Source organism: Carcharhinus amblyrhynchos, chromosome 26 (assembly GCF_965287045.1).
Source record: "Carcharhinus amblyrhynchos chromosome 26, sCarAmb.v2.hapA, whole genome shotgun sequence".
Classification (NCBI taxonomy): domain Eukaryota; kingdom Metazoa; phylum Chordata; class Chondrichthyes; order Carcharhiniformes; family Carcharhinidae; genus Carcharhinus; species Carcharhinus amblyrhynchos.
In genome coordinates this window covers 26784018-26808155 of record NC_137349.1, presented here as the reverse complement: position 1 = coordinate 26808155, position 24138 = coordinate 26784018, and the positions used below count along the sequence as shown (strand labels likewise).

The window sequence follows — 24138 nt, the reverse complement described above, 5'->3', positions numbered from 1 at the left end:
TGCAGCGCCAGGGACCCTGGTTCAATTCCAACCTCGGGTTACTGATTGTGTGGAGTTTGTACATTCTCCCTGTGTCTCCGTGGCTTTCCTCCGGGTGCTCCAGTTTCCTCCCACAGTCCAAAGATGTGCAGGTTAGGTTGATTGGCCGTGCTAAATTGCCCCTTGGTGTCAGGGATTAACAGGGTAAATACAGGGAAGGGGGGGTGTTGTTACAGGGATAGGGTCTGGGTAGGATTGTTGTTGGTGCAGGCTCGATGGGCCAAATGGCCTCCTTCTACACTGTAGGGAATCTATGATTCATTAATTTGGACATTCAGCTCTTTATTGACTTTTGCTTTGTGAAGATGTAAGAAGTTAGATACTGTTTTTACACGGCTTGGCTTAAGTCGTGATGTGGAGATGCTGGCATTAGACTAGGGTAAACACAGTAAGAAGTCTCACAACACCAGGTTAAAGTCCAACAGGTTTATTTGGTAGTAAAAGCCACTAGCTTTTGGAGCACTGTCAGGTAAGCGGGAGTTCTGTTCACAATCAGAGGCATTGGGCCTCTGAACTTCAGGTAAGTGTTCTCCAAGGCGGCCTTTGTGACACACAACAATGCAGAGTTGTTGAGCAAAGACTGATAGACAAGTTCCGCACACGAGGATGGCCTCAACCGGGATCTTGGGCTCATGTCACATTATCTGTAATCCCCACAACTTGCCTGGACTTGCAAAATCTCACTAACTGTCCTGGCTGGAGACAATACACATCTCTTTAATCTGTGCTTAACCCTCTCTACATTCACATTGTCTGTACCTTTAAGACTTGATTACTTGTAAAGACTTGCATTCCAAACATTATTTTGTAAATTGAGTTTGTGTCTTTATATGTCCTGTTTGTGAACAGAACTCCCACTTACCTAACGAAGGAGCAGCAAGCGCTCCAAAAGCTAGTGGCTTTTGCTACCAAATAAACTTGTTGACTTAAGTCGCCATGCGTTGCAGTATTAGTCCAAGTTTTGCCAAATTTTGGTTTCCGGTCTGGTCCAAGGTGTTGACGTCTCACAACACCAGGTTAAAGTCCAACAGGTTTATTCCAACGCCGGCATCTCCACAACAAGGTGTTGAAGTCAGGTGTTTGAGTTGTGAGGCCGATGTAGTTGGCATGTATGGATTTTCGGGGGGTAGTTTTTTTTGGAAGATGATTTGTATACCGGTTGAGGAGGGTTGAATCCAGTGATGAGTCTTCCCTGGAGACTGAGTGTAGTTTAGGACGCTAGTGGGGAGCAACCAGTGACCTTTGACATCAGTCCCTGACGTCAGCGCCGGCGGGTTTCCGGGTGCGGAGAGGCGGTTTGGAGGGAATTGAGCGGCCGGAGGAGAGAAGCGGTCAAACGGCCGGAGAGGTGGGGACCGGCGGCCGCGACAGAGTGACCACACGTCTGACCCGCGGAGAAAATGGCGGAAGCGAGTTTCCACTCCGCGGCTGCGGGGCAACCTATCCTGCTGATGGGCGGGCGACCGTTAGCTGTGATGGACAGGGGGGAACGGTCAATCAGGAGGAGGCGCATGCCGGCGTGCTGCGTTGTTATTGGCCGTGTTGTTGCTAGGGGCGGGGCGGGTGCTGGGGAGTAGCAGGGTAGGTTGAGGAGGCGGGACGGTTAGCCGGGCCTGACTGTCCTGGAGCCGGGCGGGCTGAGAGGGCAAGTGGATTGTCACTGGGCTGTGTGTGTATTTGATTACATTGCGCTGCATATTTGTATATGTATATTTAATTACAGTGTTTATATCTACACCTGCTAAATAGGAAATCCGGATAGTTTTCCAACCGAGGTCAGTGATAAATTCCTGGCTGCAGATCAGAAGAACCCCACAAGAAATAAGGTCTCTATTGAATTGTGATCCCATGAAGTTTGACAGGTTTACCTTAGATTCTAGTCTTTTATACATGTGTATTAAGATGTTTTCCAATTGATCATCTAGCATCCATTCCTCCTTTTTTCCCTGTTTTCCCCCAACATTAGATATTTCCAACGTTTTAGATTCCAGAATCTGCAGGATTTAGCTTTTATCTAATGTGTATGAAGATGTTTCCCATTAGATCATCTCCATTCTTCTTTCTCCCTCCGACTTAAGATATTTTATACCTTTCAGATTCCAGCATTTGCACTGCTTTACTTATTTTAAGAACTTTTCTAAATTTTTTCTTCTATGTGCTTCATCAACACTTGGTAGCATTTATTTACCTCCCTGTATTTGAATTCTCATGTTTTAGTTGAGTATCTAAGGGCATCATGGGGGTTAGTACTGCTGTCTCACAGTGCCAGGGATCTGCGTTCAATTCTGTCCTTGGGCAGCTGTGTGGAGTTTTTATGGTCTCCCCATGTCTGCATGGAATTTCTCTGAGTGCTCTGGTTTCCTCTGACATATGTATGGGTTAGGCTGATTGGCCATGTTCGATTTCCCTTAGTGTCAGAGAGATTTGCAGGCGTTATGGCATAGGACCTGGGAACACTATCCCTGTATAGAGGGGTGACCATCCCTTTGAGACAGTATCGAAGTATAGAGGGGTGACCGTCCCTGTGGGTTAGTATCCCCGTATAGAGGGGTGGTGTTCCCTACGGGACAGTATCCCAGTATAAAAGGGTGACCATCGCTGTGGGACATTATCCCAATATACAGGGGTGACCATCCCTGTGGATTAGTATCCCCGAACAGAGAGATGGCATTCCCTACAGGCCAGTATCTCAATATAGAGGGGTGGTGTTCCCTAAGGGATAGTATTTCAGTCACTACAGTCTTGATAGACTGAATGGTCTCTTTCTGCACTGCAGGGCTTCTATGATCTATGAAAGAACAGAAGGGCATTACAGCTGAGATGCATCCAATCTGGATAGGAATCTGGTGCAAGGAGCCGTTGCTACCTTTTCCTCCTCTAATCTTCTTCAACCCTTCCAAAACTGCAGGGGCTGCTTATAAAGTCCCTACCAGTACTTTAGGCTAACTCAACACATATCATTAATGTATCCTGTGGCGTTTATGGTTCAATTCCTTACTATTCAAACTGATTGCGCTATTGAAGTAGCTTGCATTCACGTGCAATTTAAAAATAGATTGGTGATTTATAGAGAATTTAGATTAATTAATTAGAGAACATTCTGGGTCTGCTTGATGAATGTGGTGCCACATGTCACAAAGATGCAAAACCTTAGAATGGCATGCTACTATGCCATGCCCTACAATAATCAGGCGTGAGCTTGTTTCTGAGAGGTGATAAATCTGTGACTCAGATTAGATCAGGCTGTGTCCTGAGTAAATCCTGAGGATATTTTTCCTATGTCTGGATCAATGAAGATATTGAGGATAGCATGCCCACTTAGAGTCAGTAAAGATTTGCCCAAGCTATTGGTTTAAATTAGTTAGAATTTGCAACACCTCACAGCTATCAGTCCACATCTGAAAAGCAAGGACACAAGTTGATAATGGACCGATCCTGTATTTTGAATGTTTTCTGTTTTAGTTTTAGATTCCCTGCAGCTTTTTATTTTTATCTCAAAATACAGTTCATTTCGTGCACATTCCTTATCTCCATGATAGCAAAACTCCACGCGAATGAAGATCCTCTTGAATTACAATAAGGATCTCATCCAAAGTGACCCTGTTTTCATTTAGGTGCTGACAGATCTTTATTTCTGTTTTTATTTTAAAGCATTGCATGGCATTTTGTGAGGAAAATCCCACTCACTAACAGAGAAGCACACAGCTCGGAAAATACACTGCCATAGAAAAGGTCACATTATACATGGTATCGATTTCTACTTGGCCTACAGTGTAAATATCACAGCCCCTGTGCCTTCCATCCTCCACCAGCCTTTTATAAATGCACAGATGTTCTCACATAAGTATATGTGGCGCTAGAAATTTCCAGAACCTTTCCCGATGACTCAGTGAGTTTATCCAATGAGTATCTAAGTCACGCGGAAAGCTTTCAGATTCCTTTCACAGGCTGTTGGGTTAGCTGATCTCCAGCATAAATGCAATAAGGGTACTCTGATTGTATCATTCATCAGTTATATAGAGAGAAATGAGCCAAGGTTTTGTTGCCTGATCAGTGTCATTAGCCAGTGGTTCCGGTTTTAGTAAGGAGGAGTAATTGTTTTTGTAGGACAGTATCCCAGCATAGAGGAGTGACCATTGTTGTAGGATAGTATCCCCATATAGAGTAGTGACCATCCCTGTGGGATAGCATCCCCGTATAGAGGGGTGACCATCCCAATGGACGGTATCCCAGTATAGAAAGGTGACCATTCCTGTAGGACAGTATCCCTGTATTGAGGGATGACCATTCTTGTAGGACAGTATCCCATAATAGAGAGGTGACCATTCCTATGGGACAGTCTCCCACAATAGAGAGATGACCATCTGTGTGGGGCAGTATTCCAGTATAGAGGGTGACCATCGCTGTGGGACAGTATCAAAATATGGAAGGGTGGCCTTTACAATGGGACAGTATCCCTGTGTAGAGGGGTGACCATTGCTGTGGGACAGTATCCCTGGATAAAGTGGTGACCATCTCTGTGGATCACTATCCCTGTATAGGGAGGGTGACCATCCCTTTGAGACAGTATCCCAGTATAGAGGAGTGACCATCCCTCTGGGATAGTATCCCTGTATAGAGGGGTGGTGTTCCCTATAGGACAGTATCCCAGTATAAAGGGGTGACCATCGCTGTGGGACATTATCCCAATATACAGGGGTGACCATCCCTGTGGATTAGTATACCGGAATAGAGGGTTGGTATTCCCCACGGGACAGTATCCCACTATAGAGGGGTGGCATTCCCTGAGGGACAGTATGCCAGTAGAGAGTGGTGGTGTTCCCTATGGGACAGTATCCCAATATAGAGGGATGGTGTTCCCTATGGGACCGTATCCCAATATAAAAAGGTGACCATCCCTGTGGGACAGTATTGTAGTGGATTCAATATCTTGATTGGAGAAAAATATCAGAGGAGGCATTTTCAGATGCTTTAGGCAAAATTAGTGGTTTTCTGAAAATCGTTTTCATGTGGTATTATAGGATACGGTGTTGTTAGTGTGAAATAACCCAATTTTCCAGTTATGATCTAACAGACTAGAAATGTTTTCCAATGACTTCAGAATGGTGGAGTCTCAGATTGTATTAAGACTTTATTATGCTTTAATTTACTGGAGCAACTGACTTGAATATGATTCAGCAATATAATCAGCTAAATTAGGACTAGCTCGGTGTGGGATTACAGATGAGGTATAAAAGGATGGAAGAATTTCCAGTTATTGTGTCCTGGGGTTTTACAATGTTTTTACATAATGAACTGTACAGTCTGACTAAAAGTACGTTTACTGAAGATATAGTTTTAGTTAAATGTTCCAACATTTACCACAATGTCTGACTAACTGGGTAGTGACTACTTTGTAAAGACACTGACACACATTGTGAATGTTTGAGTCATGGGGCAAGCTACCAAAATATTTCCCAATGGAAAGTGCAGCTTCCCATGGTTTGTGCAGAGAGATAAAAGTTCAACTGCCTAGCAGAACACCAGAATCCTGTTCGACAGTCAGAGGGACAGCATCCGTTTGAAACTGTTGGCTGTGCTACTTATTTAGGTGAGAGTATTGCTGTGGAGAGGCCGGGAACAAGCTGTATGGATAGATATTCATATGGTGCATTTTTCTGACAGTGCTCTTCAGAGAAGTTTGATAGAATTCACCAGTCAGAAGACTGGTTTTTACTTACTTAGATTTTCTTTTACTGTGCCAATTTTCCTCTCTGCTGAAGGAGTAGCTCTCAGGGTTTTGGTTCCCGAGCACTGTCATCACTTGTGTAGATCGGTCCCACATGTGCTGACTCTCACTAAGGTTTCTGATCCGTGTACCGACTTTCTTTGGGATTTGGATATCCCACATGCTGATTCTCGCTGGGCTTCGGGATTCTGATGTGCTGGCTCTTGTTGGGATTTGGGTTCCCTGGATACTAATACTGACTGGGATAGGGATTCGCCATATGCTGACTTACACTAAGATACAGGTCGCTAAAGATCAAATTTCCCTGATATTTGGGTTCTCTGATGCCATTCATGCATACATTTTGCCTCGATGGGCACTGGCTCTTTCTTAGTAAGCAAAGTTCCTAGTCACTGATTCTTGTGGAGTGGGAACTTAAGAACTGAGCCAACATTACACATGTGCATCCTAGAATGATAGTTGTTAGTAATAAGGAGTCAGATTATTTTTAATCTTCCTTATTTTGCAAGCAACAAGGCCAATTATACGGTATCACCCATTCCCACTGAGCTGTGCTGGCACACATCACACACCAGCTAGCTACTAAGATTGAAGCTTGGATTTGCTGCACTATTTGATTTGGATACTCAGTTGACTTGAACTTTGATTTGAAGCTCTGTGACCCACCATGAGAATTATGTTTTCTGTTTTTAAAGTTAATTGAAAACTGCGTTGTGTTCATTGCTTGGTAACTGGAGACTCTCAATGATGCTTCACTACTTGGGCCAAAATAAATGCAGAAAAAAGGATAATAATTCTCTGTTGCAAATATTCATTTTGTTTCTGCAGCTTGGTTACGGCAACACTGGCTATACGCAAAGCTGATGCAGCATCGGGAGGGGAAACCATTTCAATAGGAAGATTAATAACCGATTGCCAGATTACTGAACTCTAGATTGACAGCACAAGTACCAGAACCCGAGTGTCTTGTTACATTCGCATCACTTGCCCAGGTTCCTTTAGAGACTGCTTACAGAACAAAAGTGATTTTGGATTTATCAAACACGGCAAAATAGTTTGTAGCGATGAGTGAATTCTGGTTGTGTTTTAATTGCTGCATTGCAGAACAACCCCAGCCAGTGAGTATGTTTTTTAAGTGAACAAATCTCATAATTTTAACTGTTTACTGATTTTATTATAGTATAGAGCCATACTGTTGGATTTCAGTGGTGTGTTATATACTTAGCAGAGAAGGAGCAGGGATTAGAATGGTCTGGTTTTGGATTTCTGGGAACTCTGATATTGGTTTTGTGTTTTATTGAGTGGGGTGGTGTGCAAAATGAGGACAAAACAATTTATAATACATGCTATGTTTGTAATGCTTAATTCCTCTAAAGTACTTTTGAATGCGATTACACTGATTGCTCAGTATTTAGATTGGGTATAACTTTCATCATAAGAATACCTGTTGTATATTCATGGTAACATGTGCAATATTGTCACTTTACAATTGTCATAGTCATGTGTTATTGTCATGCAGGATCTCACTCCTGATCTTGGTACCTCTTTGGGTAGCATGGTGGTACAGTGGTTAGCACTGCTGCCTCACAGCACCAGGAACCCAGGTTCAATTCCTGGCTTGGGTCACTGTCTGTTTAGAGTTTGCACATTCTCCCCGTGTCTGCGCGGTTTCCTCCCTCAGTCCGAAAGACATACTGGTTAGATGCATTGACCTGAACAGGCACCGGAGTGTGGCTATTAGGGGAATTTCACAGTTACTTCATTGCAGTGTTAATGTAAGCCTTACATGTGACTAATAAATAAACTTTATTTTAATCTTTTCACAGAAAAGGCGGAGACGAATAGACAGAAGTATGATTGGAGAGCCAACAAATTTTGTTCACACATCTCACATGGGGGCTGGAGATATGTTTGGGGATCGAATGAGCTCTGTAAGTTCCTACAAAATTACTTTGTAAAGGGATTAAATCTTTTGGTTGCTGCCTTGTCATTTGCTTTGTAATTGTTTTGGAACTGGAGCATGGCTGAGAGGGTGAAAAGGCATTTAAGTCCTTAACAAGCCACATAAGGTTGACTACAATGATGCACCATGCCTGCCTGCCTGCCTTATTTGTCAGCCCACTACCATCAGAGAGGTTGGAAATTTATTATATGAGGAGACTGCAGACGCTGAGATCACTTATTTTAATGTTACTGTTCACTGTAATGTTGCAGTGCAAGGAAGTTCTGTTGATTCTCAAAGTTGCTCCCTGAATACTTCAACTGCTTGATTCTGGATATGAAAGACTTTTGTCAACTAAGCCAGGATATAAATGGCCCTTATGGTGTATAGTGGCATTCATACTCTGTGCTCCTCCTGCTCTAGTTCTTTTCCCACCCTGGACCCATGTCCCTCCAATCCATTTCACTCAAATGCATTAGTGTATGTTCCATGACGGTGTAAGTAAAATCCTCTGAAATTCAATATTGTGTTGTTTGTAGCCATGATCCACTTAGCCTGACCCACTTCTGAATGTAATCAGGTTTTCTATATTCACCATCTTGTACCCCTTCCTTAAAGAGAGCTATCAGGTTTCTCCTTAATGTCCTTTAGAGGAAAAATAAAGTCTAAACTGCGTATAATCTTCTCTGACAGCTGCATCCTCTTAGTTGTGGTAACATTCTTGGAATTCCTTACTATCTCCAGTTTTTAAATATCCTTTCTATAGTAGGAGATGAGACTGCACATTAGGACACTTAAGCATGAAAGGTTCTATATAAATTGAACATTACCTCCCTGCTTTCATATTCTATTCCTCAAGAAATGAACTCTAGTCCTTTCTACTCTTCACAACCTGTTTTGTTACTTTTCAATTGTTTGTGCATATACAATTCCCATTTTTTTTGTTTCTCTATCCCACTTAGTTTTTTAACACTTCAGGACTAAATGGCCTTCCTATTCTTGCTAACAAAATGAGCCAATTCACACTTATTACATTGAATTTAATTTCTGTTTTATCCAACCACTTTGCAAGCCTGTTCATGCCTTCTCTACTTGGTGCAGCTGACATTATCAGCTTTATTACCCAACTACATACAGTCCACATATTTTGACATCATCAATTTCTCAGTACAAATTATTTGTGTTAGACTATGGTGATGGCAGTGGTCCTGCATGACCCCTGCTGGACAGCACGTCTCACTTTCTGTTAGTTTGAAAAGCTTCCTTTGACTCTGACTCTCTGTTTTCTAATTATCTTTCAATTCATTTTGCCACGGGGTGCTTGACTCCACATGCCATGATCTTTGTAATGAATCTCTCGTGACGCCTTTTGAAGGCCTTTTGAAAGTCTATGTAAACCACATCCACTGCATTGTCTTTGTCTACTACTTCTGCAAACATTTCAGTAAGGTTAATGAAACATGACAGATCATTATATTCTCTGGCTAACGATATAAGAAAACATCAGTAGTGTTAGGCTAACTTGTCTGTTGTTCCCAGGTGATTTTTATTTCCCTTTTGAAGATATGAGTTACATTTGCTGTTTATCAGTGCTCTGGCACTCTTTCTTTGAATTCTACTGAACTTTTATAGAAGCTATAGTGATTTTGTTGTCTCTTTCCTAGTTTCATTGACTATCATGGGTACAATCCATCTGGACCAAGGACTTGTCCTCCTTAGGTTTGGTTAGTTTGTCTATTACCATCTTTCTTTCTTCCCATCTTAACTACTTTAATATCTATCTTGATTCTTTTTATCATTGTAATCTCCTCGTCAGTAAGAGCTGAGGCTCTGTATCTGATTGTTACCTCTGCTATTTCATTATAATCTCCTGTGAGTTTATTTTGCTCAACCCTTAGTTGTTATATCCTTATTTTAATTCTCCTATTGTTACTTATGTGCCTATAGAATATTTCTTTTTCTACTCTTTACCATTTCAATTCAATTTTTCCTCTTTGATTTTCTAATTTTTTAAACCTCTTTCCTAAACCTCATTGACTCCGTTGTTATTTATATACCTTGCTCTTTAGTTTCCATTTTATCCTCCTCTTTTTTATTTATCCATGATATCCCTTATAGTAGAATATATTTCACCTCAATTTTATTGATCTCTTTCTTAAATATTATTTACTGTTCTTCTTTCTTATCCTTTTCCAATTTTCCCTCCTAATCTCCATCCCTATTCTCTCGTGGTTGATTTCTTCCCCAGTTTATTCCTCCTTGATGTGTCTGCAGTCTTTGGTAGACCATACCTTTCTCCTTCAAAACCTCTCTACTGTTGTTCAGCTAGCTGCAACTGCTCTTGTCAGGTTCTATTCATATTAATCAGAAATATCGCTTGCAGTGGCTTCCCTTCCTGATCCCACACCGTCATCTTTGGTATCCCCCAAGAATGTTTATTTGGCCTCTTCCTATTTCTCATCAATGGCCCCTCAGCAACATTATTGCAAAATTCAGATTTAGTTTCCACGTGCATGCTGATGACATTCGTTACCACTTTCTTTGACTTCCCCACTGTTGACAAATTATCTGACTGCTTATCCCGCATCTGTTATGGTATGAAGTTATGAACAATGTGTAATTTCAAGTTTAATTTATGCTTGTGTGCTAAGAAAGGTAAAAATGGTTTCAGTCTCATTTAGATTTTGTTTATAAACATTGGTGCCTGGGTGTCTCGATAGACCTGTGAAGAAAGGTTTCAGGTCTTCTGGGTTTCTTTGGGTGGATATATTTATATACACACCTTTAATGGGTCTTACAACCATGAAGTTAAAGGGGTACATTAAAAGGGATTGCAAGTTCAGTGATTCTGAAAAAAAAGAAAAGCTTTACTGTTGCCTGATGACAGTGATCCAGTAACACAGACACAGGGAAGACAGGAGTTGAGAGAGAGAGGATGTGGATCAGAGAGAAAACAAGGATTTTTAGCTCTCTGAGAAGAAAACTACGTGGCAGGTGGGACAATAGTTAACTGAAGAATCAATGACAGGAATCAGTAAAGGCATCAGTTTAATGGAGGTGCTACGAGAAGACTGAGTTTAGGGAACTCATTTGTTTGCTCTGTAGTTGGAGAAACAGGAGCCTGGAGGGAAGAGTAACTGCAATATGTTGAATCTTGCATTATGTTTGAAAGCTATGTAGTTCTACCCGAGACTAGGTTACATCTAAACAAAGGAAACTTTGAAGGTATGAGCAGCATGGTGGCTGTGGTAGATTGGGAAACTAAATGAAAAGGTAAGATGATAGACAGGAAACATCTAACATTTCTAGAATTAATACATGGCTAACAAAAAAAGTACATTTCTTTGAGGTATGAACCCAGAGAGGAAGGTGATCCAACCACGGCTAACAGGAGAAGCTAAAGATTATATTAGATATAAAGGAAGAGGCTAAAGTTGCCAATAAAAGTAATACGCCTGAGGATGGGAGTTTTTTGGAATTCTGCAAAAGAGGACCCAGAAGCTGATTTTCAGAGAACACAAGAACATAAGAAATAGGAGCAGGAGTAGGCCATCTAGCCTTTGAGCCTGCCCCGCCATTCAATAAGATCATGGCTGATCTGAAGTGGCTCAGTTCCACTTTCCTGCTTTCCCCCCATAACCCTTAATCCCCTTGCCTACCAAAAACCTATCCGCGTCTTAAATATATTTAGCAAGGCAGCCTCCACCACTTCAACGGGCAGAGAATTCCAGAGATTCACCACCCTTTGAGTGAAGAAGTTCCTCCTCAACTCTGTTCTAAACTGCGCCCCCCCCTCCCCTTATCTTGAGGCTGTGCCCTCTAGTCCTGCTGTCCTTTCTGAGCAGGAAGAACCTCTCCACCTCTACCCTGTCCATCCCTTTCATCATCTTATATGTCTCAATAAGATCCCCCCTCATCCTTCTAAACTCTAACGAGTACAAGCCCAGTCTATTCAGCCTCTCTTCATAGCTCAATCCCCTCATCTCCGGTATCAGCCTAGTGAACCTCCTCTGCACTCCCTCCAAGGCCAAAATATCCTTGCGCAAGTGCGGCGACCAAAACTGCACACAGTACTCCAGCTGCGGCCTCACCAGTGCCCTGTACAGTTGCAGCAAGACCTCCCTACTTTTATATTCAATCCCCCTCGCTATGAAGGCCAGCACCCCATTAGCCTTCCTGACCACCTGCTGCACCTGTAGGCTGGGTTTTTGCGACTCATGCACAAGGACCCCCAGGTCCCTCTGCACCGTAGCATGCTGCAGCTTTTCGCCCTGTAAGTAGTAGTCCTTCCTACTATTATTCCTACCAAAGTGGATAACCTCACACTTGCCAACATTGTATTCCATCTGCCAGGTCCTCGCCCACTCGCTCAGCCTATCTAGATCCCTCTGCAGACTTTCCACACCCGCCACACAATTTGCTGTTCCACTTATCTTTGTGTCATCAGAAATAAAATATGAGAATAAACTAGTGAGAAAAATAAAACGCACTGGAATGGGTAATAAGGAGATGGCAGAAAACCTAAATAAATACTTTGTCTGTTGTTATGACCACAGTAGGTGTTATTTGCTGAGCATGCCACATCTTAGAGGGAAACTTGTCTTACTGGTCATAACCTGGTTTTTGTATTCTGAAAATGAGCAGAAACTTGCTGACCCCAGAAGCAAAGAACTCTAGTGACACTTAAATCTTTTTAATTCTGTTGACAAAAAGAAAAGAAACAAACAATATTAAAATTATACAGTTAAAACACTTTTACTAAGCTTCCCACTTGCTCAGAACACGCAAGTAAACACCTTCTTGTAAACACCCACTTATAAATTTTTAACTTTAAAAATGCAGTAATATTATTGAAGGCAAAACATCTATCACTTTACTAAAGGCATGCCACATGACTTCTCAAATCTTTCCATTGTTGTGGAAATCCAGAAGAATTCTGAAACGACACTGCCTTCTGAAAACTAAGATGTTTCTAGATAGCTGCTTCAGATTTCTCACCTTCTCTCAGTACAGAGCTGTCACCAGGATATTTTTCCCATACAGCCAACAAAAACACAACTCAGCATCTCCCCATAAATATCCATTTTTCCCTTTCATTTTCGATTCCATTGTCCTCAGCACTTTGAATTCTTCCAAGATATAAAATCATCCATGTTTTCTACTAACTCTCATTTCTGGCCACATAAAATGTAATAACTCATTTGTGAACGGCAAATTGCGCGGAGGGTGTGGAGAGTCTGCAGAAGGATCTAGATAGGCTGGGCGAATGGGCCAGGAAATGGCAAATGGAATTTAATGTTGGCAAGTGCGAGGTGGTCCACTTTGGTAGGAATAGTGGTAGGAAGGACTATTTCTTACGTGGCGAAAAGCTGCAGCAGGCGACGGTGCAGAGGGACCTCGGGGTCCTTGTGCATGAGTCGCAAAAACCCAGCCTGCAGGTGCAGCAGGTGGTCAGGAAGGCTAATGGGATGCTGGCCTTCATAGCAAGGGGGATTGAATATAAAAGTAGGGAGGTCTTGCTGCGGCTGTATAGGGCACTGGTGAGGCCGCAGCTGGAGTACTGTGTGCAGTTTTGGTCGCCGTACTTACGCAAGGATATTTTGGCCTTGGAGGGAGTGCAGAGGAGGTTTACTAGGCTGATCCCGGAGTTGAGGGGGTTGAGCTATGAGGAGAGGCTGAATAAACTAGGCTTGTACTCGTTAGAGTTTAGAAGAATGAGGGGAGATCTCATTGAGACGTATAAGATGATGAATGGGATGGATAGGATAGAGGTGGAGAGACTCTTCCCGCTCAGAAAGGACAGTAGGACTAGGGGGCACAGCCTCAAGATAAAGGGGGGGCGGTTTAGAACGGAGTTGAGGAGGAACTTCTTCACTCAAAGGGTGGTGAATCTCTGGAATTCTCTGCCCGTTGAAGTGGTGGAGGCTGCCTCGCTAAATATTTTTAAGACGCGGGTTGATGGGTTTTTGATAAGTGAGGGGATTAAGGGTTATGGGGAGAGGGCAGGAATGTGGAACTGAGCCACGACAGATCAGCCATGATCTTATTGAATGGCAGGGCAGGCTCGAAGGGCTAGATGGCCTACTCCTGCTCCTATTTCTTATGTTCTTATGTTTACTTATGAAACCTTTGTAAGTTGTAAAAGTTCCTTATTCTCCTTTGAAATTTAACAGCTGAGAAGCCAAGGCCCCAGTGTATTTCCTAATGCAGATTTCTAGGTCTAACCTATTGACTTTAAATCTATGTTACTATGCCCTCTTATTACAAATATATGCAGTTACCACCTTCATTCCTTTTATCTCTCATCTCTCCCAAACAAGTTGTTGCTATTAATCTTTCCCCAGCATAGTTAAATCATAGAGTCCTACAGTGCAGTAGGAGACCATTTGACCACAATCCCACCTAGGCCCTATCCCCATAAACCCATGCATTTACCCTAGCTAGTCCCCCCTAACACTAAGGGTCAATTTAACATGGCCAATCCAACTAACCTGCACATGTTTGACTGTGGGAGGAAACTGGAGCATCCAGAGGAACCCCACGCAGACACGGAGAATGTGCAAACTCCATACAGACAGTGACCCAAACTGGGAATCGAACCCAGGTACCTGCCACAGTGAGGCAGCAGTGCTAACCATGTGCCACCCCAAATCATTCACACACACACATGAGTGTACACACAGACCCTCCTTTACAAGATAACATAATATTCCCCAAAAAGTAAAAAAAAATCCAACCTCACACTATCTCCACGGTGGGAGATACAAAAAAGTTCCTAGAAATACTAACAGAATCAAGTGAGTAGTGAAAGTGAGGAACTGAAAGAAATGAGTATTAGTAAAAAAGAGTACTAGAGAAATTAATGGGACTAAAAGTTGATGAACTCCCTGAATCTGATGATTGACATCTCAGAATGTTGAAGGAAGTAGTTGTAGAGATAGTGAATGCATTGGCGGACATTTTTCAAAATTTTATAAATTCTGGAATGGTTCCTGTAGATTGGGAGTTAGCAAGTGTAACACTACTATTTAAGAAAGGAGGGAGAGAGGAAATGGGGAACTAAAGATCTTGAATATTGCTGAAAAAGACACGTCAAAGCTTTTTGTCTTGCATTCCTCAGAACATTCGCAAGAATACCAGATGTAAGGGAGAACCACAGAACTGTTAGCCTGGCTTCAGTAATAGAACTGGATATTCAAAAATAATGTTAGAGTTGAGCAGAGTCAACAAGGATTTATAAAAGGGAAATTTATAAAACCTGTTGGTGTTTTTAGAGGATGTGACTGGCAGAACTTATAAGGGGATCCAGTGGATATGATTTGGATTTTCCAAAGATTTTTGATAAGATCCCACACAAAAGTTTAAGGGAAAAAACAAGAGAGATTTAGGAAAAGAAACAAGAAAGCATGGGATTTGAGTAACATAATGGCTTCAGTTGACAATTGATTAATGGACAGAAAACAGGAGAGTAGGATAAACAAGTCTGTCTCAGCTTGACAGGCTGTGACCAGTGGGGCTTGAGACCCAGCAATTCACAATCTAAATCAGCAGTTTGGATGTGGGGACCAAATGTAAAATTTCCAAGTTTGCTAATCACACAAAACTAGGTGGGAATGTGAGTTTTGAGGAGGATTCAAGAGGCTTCAAGGTGATTTCAACAAGCTTAGAGAGTGGGCAAGAACTTGGTAGATGGAATAGCATACAAGGCTAGGGACCATGTGCTGGAATATAATGTGCAAAAATGTGGAGTTATCCGCTCTGGTAACACAAATAGAAATTAAGAATATTTCTTAAATGGTGAGAGATTGGGAAGTGTTGATATGTAAAGGGACCTGGGTGTTCCTGTTCATGAGTCACTGAAAGCTAACATGCAGTTGCGGCAAGCAAGTGCAGAGGAAAGTGGTATGTTGACCTTTATTGCGTGAGCGTTTGAGTTCAAGAGTAAAGATATCTTGCTACAATTGGATGGGGCCTCGGTGAGATAGCACCTGAAGTATTGTGTACAGTTTTAGATTTATCGAGTAATGACATCAGGGATATGGGGATGGTGTGGGGAAATAGCACCAAGGTAGGAGATCAGCCATGATCTCACTGAATGGTAGAGCAGACATGAGGGGCTGAATAGCCTACTGCTGCTCCTGTTCCCTATGTACCTTCTGTAAACTGGAGGTTTCTGCTGCCGTCTGTCTTAACTTGCACCAAGTCGTGTTCACCTATCATTCCTGTACTCGTTGACCTCCATTGGCTCCCAGTCAAGCAATGCCTGGATTTTAAAATTCTCATCCTTGTTTTCAAACTCTCCCAAGGCCTCACCCCTGCCTATCTCTGTAACTTCCTCCAACTCCACAAGATATCTGCACACGTTTAATTCTGTTATCCTTATTATTTATACTTCTTCACTATTAATTATTAACTTCAGTTCTCCTGTTTGTTACAGATACTCTGTGTTGGTACACGGTTAATCTATCACTCCACTAATTTTATTATCCCTGTTTTATTTTTGTGAGACATTTTATTGTTACTTCACAAAACCTTTTTTATCCCCTGATTGTTGTCTTTATCTCTTAAGATAAAGACCCTGACCTTTACCCTGATCTCTGTTTTTTCATTACCTTTAAATTATGATTATATCTGCCTGAACCTTTCTCCCCCTCTTTTATTAATTTACAGTTCCGTCAACAAACATTTTTATACTTTCTGTCATGAGCACTTATTACAATATATATGACCTAGAGCAAATACCGTGAACATCAATTTGCACTTTTAATGCAGCGAAACACCCCAAAATAGCTTCATAAGGGAATGAAGAAAGATTAGCTGTCAAGTTAAAGAGGAGACGTTAGTAAAGGTGACTTAAAACTTTGTCAAAGAGATGGGTTTTAAGGAAAGTCCTTAAAAAAAAAGAAAGCCAGAGTGACAGAGCTATGAATTCTAGAATTTGGGGTACAAGCCAGCTGAAGACTTGGCTGTCAACGGTGAGGGAGGGGGTGATTATTAAGGGGTTAGAGGCCAAGTAACTGAGTTTGTGCAGGAAGAGCGACAATCACATCCCCCATTGTATCTAGCAAGGATGGAGGTGGAGCTTTGAGGTCTTGCTGTCACCTACAGATCATGTGCCAGCAGAGCAGATGAAAGGTTTTGATACAGTACAGCCCTTCTCGGTTTTCAGGCCAGAAGAATGTAGCCCGTGTGCTAGTAGAGGGAGAACAAATATATCCTAAAATGTTGCAATCGCTCCACCTAGTGATCATAATGCAAACCACCAGATTTATAATTAAATTGTCAAGTTAAAATGGGATTTCTGTCCTATTTTTCACTCTCCCCCTCTTTGTTAACCTTATTTTATTTTCTTCATGTCACAAATAGGCTTACGTTAACACTGTAATGAAGTTATTGTGGAAATCCCCTAGTCGCCACACTCCGGTGCCTGTTCGGGTACACTGAGGGAGAATTTAGCATGGCCAATGCACCTAATCCCTGAGGCATTGATTCATGTTGGGTTGTACTTCCAGTACTACCCAAGTGGCTGGTCTTCATGTATGAATTCTGAGCATTGAGTATTGTCCATTCAGCTCAGGAGATCCCACGCATGACCTGATATCCATATCTCTCATCAAGGGTCTGGGAGGCCAATCATGTAAGACTAATGTTTTTCATGCCCAGTCTGCAGGCGCTCGATTAACTCAGTACATACAGTCGTGGACTGAACCTGGTTTCTCCATCTCTACCCTGTAATTTACAGTAGAAAGTGCTACTAAATGAGAGATCAACTGATAGACTTGATATAGAAATGACAAATGATGCTAGCCCCGAGGGAGATAGTGAAAAGGTCTGTTATTTGGAGCATTGGTAGTTTATAAAAAGACATACTAATCCTCTTCTTCCTGTTATAGTTGATTGACGTGCATGGCCAAATGCAATCTAAGGGTGGCTACAGTGACACAGTGCCAATTAGTATTCGAACGATGCAACTTATTGATACGACAGCAGCATAGTGTCACCTGGCTAACGAATAACATAACTCAGGTAAATCCATTAGTAAGTATTGCTGTTACAGTGTTACTGATTATTGATTCAAGCCACTGTTACCATGGTGCTGTGTTACAGAACTCTGGGGAAAATCCATTAATAAAAGTCACTTCTATGATAATGGATTTTAAAAACTTGGGGAACCCATTAATAAATATCACCATCTGCTTAAATAGTACTGTCTTCTCAGCTTCACTACTGAAGGAGTTGGCTTTTGCTAAGGTACGATTCATCAGGCACTAATTACTCACCTTTGTGTCTATCCTCCATGAGTCTACACTGAGTCTTGGCAAGATGTTAAACCGTGGAGGGCATTGTAATTAAGTCTCATTCTACGCTTGATGGTAACACACAATGCCCTTTGCAGCTAACTAAAGATCTGATTTTCTCCTCCTGGACTCCTGGAGTTAGCTTGGCTGAAAACAAACTGAGCACAACCCAGCGGACAAACTTGGGTCCTTTTTAGCCTGTACACCTCTTGCAACCATCACCCCATGCACTGAAACTCTTCCCTAGGTCAGAGACAAAAATGATGACAGGTAAGGCCCAAGCAGGCCTGAAAATCTCTTTTTTTTAAAAAAAAGACTTATTTATTGAATTTATTAATTTTATTTTCCTGTTTAAAAACATATCTTTAAAATTGCTTCATCACGTTTTCTTTCCAGCCCCTTTCCAGCTACGTTTGTTTATTTCCAGTCATTAATACCAGTAATCTTGCTTAAGACTGGGTTAATCTTAGCTGGTTTCACAACTTATGATTATGCTTTGGTGTCGACACTTAACCATTGTAAATTACCATATTAACTTTACCCATTCAATATCCTTATGTCAGCTATCACGGTGCAGTCAAAGGCTGTGATCACTTAATGGTTCTGTCCACCATCGCAAGTCTACCAACTTCATTGGCAACAGAGTCTCATTAACTGACCACATTTAATGGCACTAGCAATTTATTAGCATATAATTAATATTCAGGTGCTATCCACATTATCTAATTTATCAATTAGGTTAGTGTTTTGTATACTGTGGCACACTGCAGTGGTATTCCTTATCACTGGGTCAGTCATGACCTTATTTGTCATGGAAAGATTTGATCAGCCATTTGTTTTGTAACTTATGTGGATTTGCAATTTTTTTTAATCTGCATAAACTTCATGTATTAAGCAATCTGATAGGATAGAACCTATTTATTTCTTGAATATTTTGTTTTTTTTGTACCAGCTTGCCTCCTTTCTTATTCCGCAATGTGAACTTGAAATAAAAGCAATATTTGAGCTGGTGATTTAAGCTTTCCCTCGTGAATGTACCCAGTCTAGTATATTTTTTATTACTATCTTTCTTGGCCCAGTACAACAGTGACTTTGTCATTGCTTTGTCAAGTTAAATCCATGTCTCATTTCCTGCTTGTTGTGGTTATAGTAATTATCTTACTGCTCAATGGCTGGCAACTTAACATATAGAAAGGAATTTATTCTCTCTATTACAAACCAAGAAAAAGTGGCCTTTGTATTCCCTGATGTTTCAGTGAATTTGTTGACTCAGTTGCTACAGACAAGGAAATCATTTCCCATTTCTGATCTATGCAACTAATTGATCACAGCTGACCATTAGAATTAGCCATAGTTTACCCAGGGTAGAAAGTGGAAAAAAATCAACCAGGATTTTCCCTCCTGATCACTAAGATGAATTAATGCTTCTATTTGACTGTGACCATAGTTGCTCCCACCATCTTCCTCCGTTGTCCTGCTGAGTGGAAATGCCCTTGTTTTGATACCATTCTTATATATTCAGTCTTAGCCAGAGAATCTCCTTTACTTTTTTCTCTGGAGACCTGAAAGGGCCTATCCTTAGACCCCTCTTATTTATTTACAATACTGTCCTTCAGTGGCATCATCCAGAAACATAATGTCAGCTTTCAGCCTGTTGTATATGTGGCATCTGTCTCCATAAAACAATGCAGCAGAAGTGGGTCACTAATGGGAACTGAGAGTGAGTGATCACCTAGAGAGTGAAGTCTTCTCTTGGACAGAATGATCTAACAGCCATGGAGTTAATATCATGGATGGCACAGCAGTTAGCACTGCCGCCTCACTGTGCCAGAGACCAGCGTTCAATTCTAGATGCCTGAATGTGTGGAGTTTGCTTGTTCTCCCCATGTCTGAGTGGGTTTTCTCTGGGTGTTCCGGTTTCCTCCCACAGTCACAAAGATGTGCAGGCTAGGTGGATTGGCTATGCTAAATTGCCCCTGAGTGTTCCCATAATGTGGAGGTTAGCGGGGTGAGCAGTATCCAGTCCCACAAACCTCTGTGAAATTAGTATTCCTTCAATTCTGACCTCAGTGCACCCCCAACTTTACTTAGCTCTTTAAAATCTTTGTCATTGACCAGCTCTTGGCCACCAGTCCTCTTTTGACTTTATTTCATTTTTTTTGTCTGATTATGCTGCTTCGTACCTTGGAAATTTTATCTTTGAGGTGCAATATAAATGCATATTGTTGTCACAGGTGACTTCCCCTCTCCCTTTTTGCTTGTGTGTTGATGTTCTGTGTAACAGCATCAGCTGAGGACAAATTTGTCCTCCACGTTATTCTAATTTTTTAAAAAAATGTAAGTCAATTTAATTTATCTTTCCCAGCAAAAGTGTAACTATTTCTGGTATGTGTTTTTAAACATTTCTGTAACTTCCCACTATCTGACCCAACTGATATCTGACCAGTGTCTAAGCCAGCTGGTCCTGACTGGCATCTAACAGCTATTTTTGACGCTTATCTGAAAGTACATATTGTTTCTCTTTTTTTCAGATTCCATTGTCTTCCTTAAAGTATTTGTGATCCATTACCTTCCCCTGTCAACTAAACCAAGATGAACTTTGTGTTAAAACTTTGAGTATTAAAGGACTCAGCGTTATGTTAAAAGTGGCTCCATTCTTTAAAGAGGAACCTGTTGCTCGTGATACCAGTTGACATGCACAGAGAAACTACTCCTTGTATTTCCCGAATTGAACTACATGTTTGTTTTTTCTAAGATTGCCTGAATCAATTTGGAGTTGGTTTTTGTCCTTGTTGCAGTTTGTTTTCTGACTTGCAATAAATCCTGAACGTTGAAGATTTCCACACACAATGGAGGAATATAGCTTTTCATCAGACTGCAAATGACTGTGTATCTGTGTTTTGGAATAATGTTTAATTGTCGTGTTCTATAGTTCTATAGTATGGTCAGGTTTTCTTTTGATGCTGTCTTAAGATCCTGGATTTCAGTTGGACCAATTTCAGTGTGACTTGTTGCTCCCAATGTGCAGCTTCCTCCTCTCCACTCGTGAAAGGGCTGAGTCTGGCTGGGTTACAGCTCTGCTGGGGCTGAGTCTGGCTGGGTTACAGCTCCCTTAGGGTTGAGTCTGACTTGGTTACAGCTCCGAGGGGATTGAAAGTCGCAGGGTTACAACTCCCCAGGGGCTGAGTCTGGCTGGGTTACAGCTCCGCTGGGGCTGAGTCTGGCTGGGTTACAGCTCCGCTGGGACTGAGTCTGGCTGGGTTACAGCTCCCCTAGGGTTGAGTCTGAGTGGGTTACAGCTCCCCTAGGGTTGAGTCTGGCTGAATTACAGTTCTGAGGGGTTGAAAGTCGCAGGGTTACAGTTCTCCGGGGACTGAGTCTGGCTGGGTTACAGTTCTCCGGGGACCGTGTCTGGCTGGGTTACAGCTCCCCTGGAGCTTAGTTTGGCTGGGTTACAGCTCCCCTGGAGCTGAGTCTGGCTGAATCTCACTGGGTTACAGTTGCCCTATTCCTGGAGTACTGTTCTTCATGGGCCAGTCACCCTATGCAGTTTTCCTGTGTCTCTATGTTGCCCACAGACCATTGAATTGCTTAGGGTATTCTAGCCAAGGCTGATTCTGGCCTTGCCTTACATCCACATGCAAACCTTTGAGCAAGAATTACTGGATGTAGATATTGAGTGAGTGTGCTGAATGATTTCATCTCCCTATCTCAGCAGGGCAGAAGACCAATGTAGTACAGCTGCTGTTGCCTTTTGCTCATTCTCAGCTGAGAAAGATTTAGTGACGCTAGATGTGGAGGAAGGCAATCCTGATGCTGTTTAGTTTCTGAGCTGAAAAGTGTAGGAATGTTTATCGTTTTACTGCTGGGATTGATGCTGAGTGATCACAATAGAGTATACCATTGAGAGTAGTTGTGTTGCAGTGGAATGTGGAACATGAATGGAGCCTCTTAGCCTACACTGACACTGCTGCTCACTTTGAAAAGATCGAGTGCAATTGCTGAAAATGAGTAAAAATGTCGCACAAGCTGGATGAATACAACTGCCTGCCCACGGAGTAACACTTTCCTCGGGTTGACTTCTATGTCAGCTTGTATTTGGAAAGCAGTTAACCTAACACTGGAAGCACATGTGGCTGTATTTACTCTAATGTATTACAATTTCATTGTTTTTTTAAACAGTCATAGGCAGTGCATTCCTCTAGTTATTGGCTTTGGTGACTTGCTATAAAGCAAGCTGTGAACAAAGATTGGTGCAGGAATCTTGTTATCCCTGAATTTATCTGCTTCCTAATTTGGCTTGGAAAGATCCTAGTAAACTCTTCCATGCCCTCAATCTGGTCTGTGCCCCTCTCACTTCACAGGTGGTTCAGTTGTCCAGTGGCAGCAAAGCTCTTGGTCGATCAACAGCTCCTTGGCTGTGCTGGGAGTATGCTAATACTAAATCTGATTCACAAAGTAAGGATCTTGTATAACTTCCCTAACCGCGTAAACTCATACATGAGCTACACTATCTCTTGTTTATCATAACTTACAAAATTCAAAACTGGACTGAGTGAAGTGGAGCTAGGTGGAGAGATGATGTGCAAAGGATAGGATGGAAGCAGAGTATGGTTGGGGTCAGGATTTGACTTGAGTTTTGCTGATGGATGTAAACTCATTAATAAAATAATTAGTGACTGCACATTAAAAGTGAATGGATGTTTATTTTTTTAAATGTTGATTTTTTTTATCTGGTACTTGTGAGAAATGTTCAGACTGGTGACTGGGTGAGATTGTATTATGTAGAAGTTCAGCTTTTGTAATAGTTTTAATTGGACATAAATGAGGCTCACTACTGGCTTATTGATTTTAAATGATTTTTTTCCTCTGCTGTTAAAATCTTGATCATATAATAAATGAAAAGTCAGAACATAAAGAATTTGGATCAGTTTATATAAAGATCTGTAACACTAGATAAGGTGTTTGTAAAACAACATGCTATTTCCTGGGTATACACTACAGCTGTGTGAAGAATTCTAAAGTCATAATTCACCATACTGCATTACTGCTGTTTGAACTTCCTCAAAACACCTATTCAATTTGAGGTGTGACTGGTCGTAAGTGAAACAGTAATCAGTGTGTTTGTACTGTAGAATACCTAGGACAATCTAAGCAGCAGGAACTTTACACTCAATGTCTGCATCGTTCCACATTATCTTGGAATAGCATCAAGCTCTGAAATTGGGCTAGGAAGACACTAATTGATGGTCCTGGAGGAGAGCATCATTGATAGCAGCTAAGTGAATTTGGAAAGCTACATGAGATACTTGAAATGGTTTAGCTTAGGCAATTTCAACATTCAAAAACCTTTGAAAAATGACTAATAATGTCCTTTGATGGAACAAAAATAGTTGGTGGATTCATTTATGTAGTGCTGTAATGACCAAAGGCATTTCACAGGAACATTATGAAACATGTAACACCAGGTCACGAAAGGATACTAGATGACCAAAATCTTGGTCAAAGAGTTCCTTTAAAGAAATATCTTAAAGATGGAAAATAAGATGGAGAGGCATAGGGAGGGAATGTCAGTTTAGAGCTTAGGTCCTGTATTGTCCACTAGACAGTTGTCAGTGCATTCACTAATCACAGTTATGGTAAATCAAAGTGACAAATTCCTACTTAGTATCTCATTCAAAAAAAAAGTACAAAAAAAAGGAAGAGCTTTCTTGTGAATTGTCCTGACGTGTGCAAGATAAAAAGCTTTGACAACAATCAGCAATATTCAAGTTCTCCCAACAACTATTTGAACTTGTCAGTCTTCCCTCTGGTTTTACCATTAACAAATCAGGCGTGATGGAATACTCTGCTTGTCTGGATGAGTGAATCACCAACTCAAGAAGCTCAACATCATCCTGAACATAACAGCTTGCTTGACTGGCACTCCATCCATCAACACATTCACTCCCTCCACCAGCAATGCATTGGCAGTGTACATTATATACATGGCCAAAAACTCTGAAGTTTCTTTTAACAGCACCTTCCAAATCCACATCTCTAACATTGGAAGGGCAACAGATGCATGGGGATGCTATTACCTGTACGTTTCCTCCTTGGAACCATACACCATCCTGTTGTGTGACTATTTT

General features: G+C 41.5%; 1 protein-coding gene across 4 annotated transcripts; it reads left to right on the top strand.

The window, feature by feature from the left end:
- Positions 1–1624: 1624 nt before the first annotated feature.
- On the top strand, positions 1625–22181 carry LOC145358578 (CDC42 small effector protein 2-like). Of its 4 annotated transcripts, none has more exons than XM_080212752.1 (5): positions 1625–1708; positions 6596–6885; positions 7594–7698; positions 17603–17747; positions 20539–22181. In XM_080212752.1, exons 2-4 carry the CDS (start codon positions 6832–6834, stop codon positions 17702–17704), a joined length of 261 nt encoding a protein of 86 aa, XP_080068878.1. In that variant the 5' UTR covers positions 1625–1708; positions 6596–6831; the 3' UTR covers positions 17705–17747; positions 20539–22181. The 4 variants fall into 4 exon arrangements, with proteins under 4 accessions (XP_080068878.1, XP_080068874.1, XP_080068877.1 ...); XM_080212748.1 differs by having other exon boundaries at positions 1633–1706; positions 17603–17735; XM_080212751.1 differs by lacking the exon at positions 1625–1708 and adding an exon at positions 1719–1865 and having other exon boundaries at positions 17603–17735.
- Positions 22182–24138: the final 1957 nt, after the last annotated feature.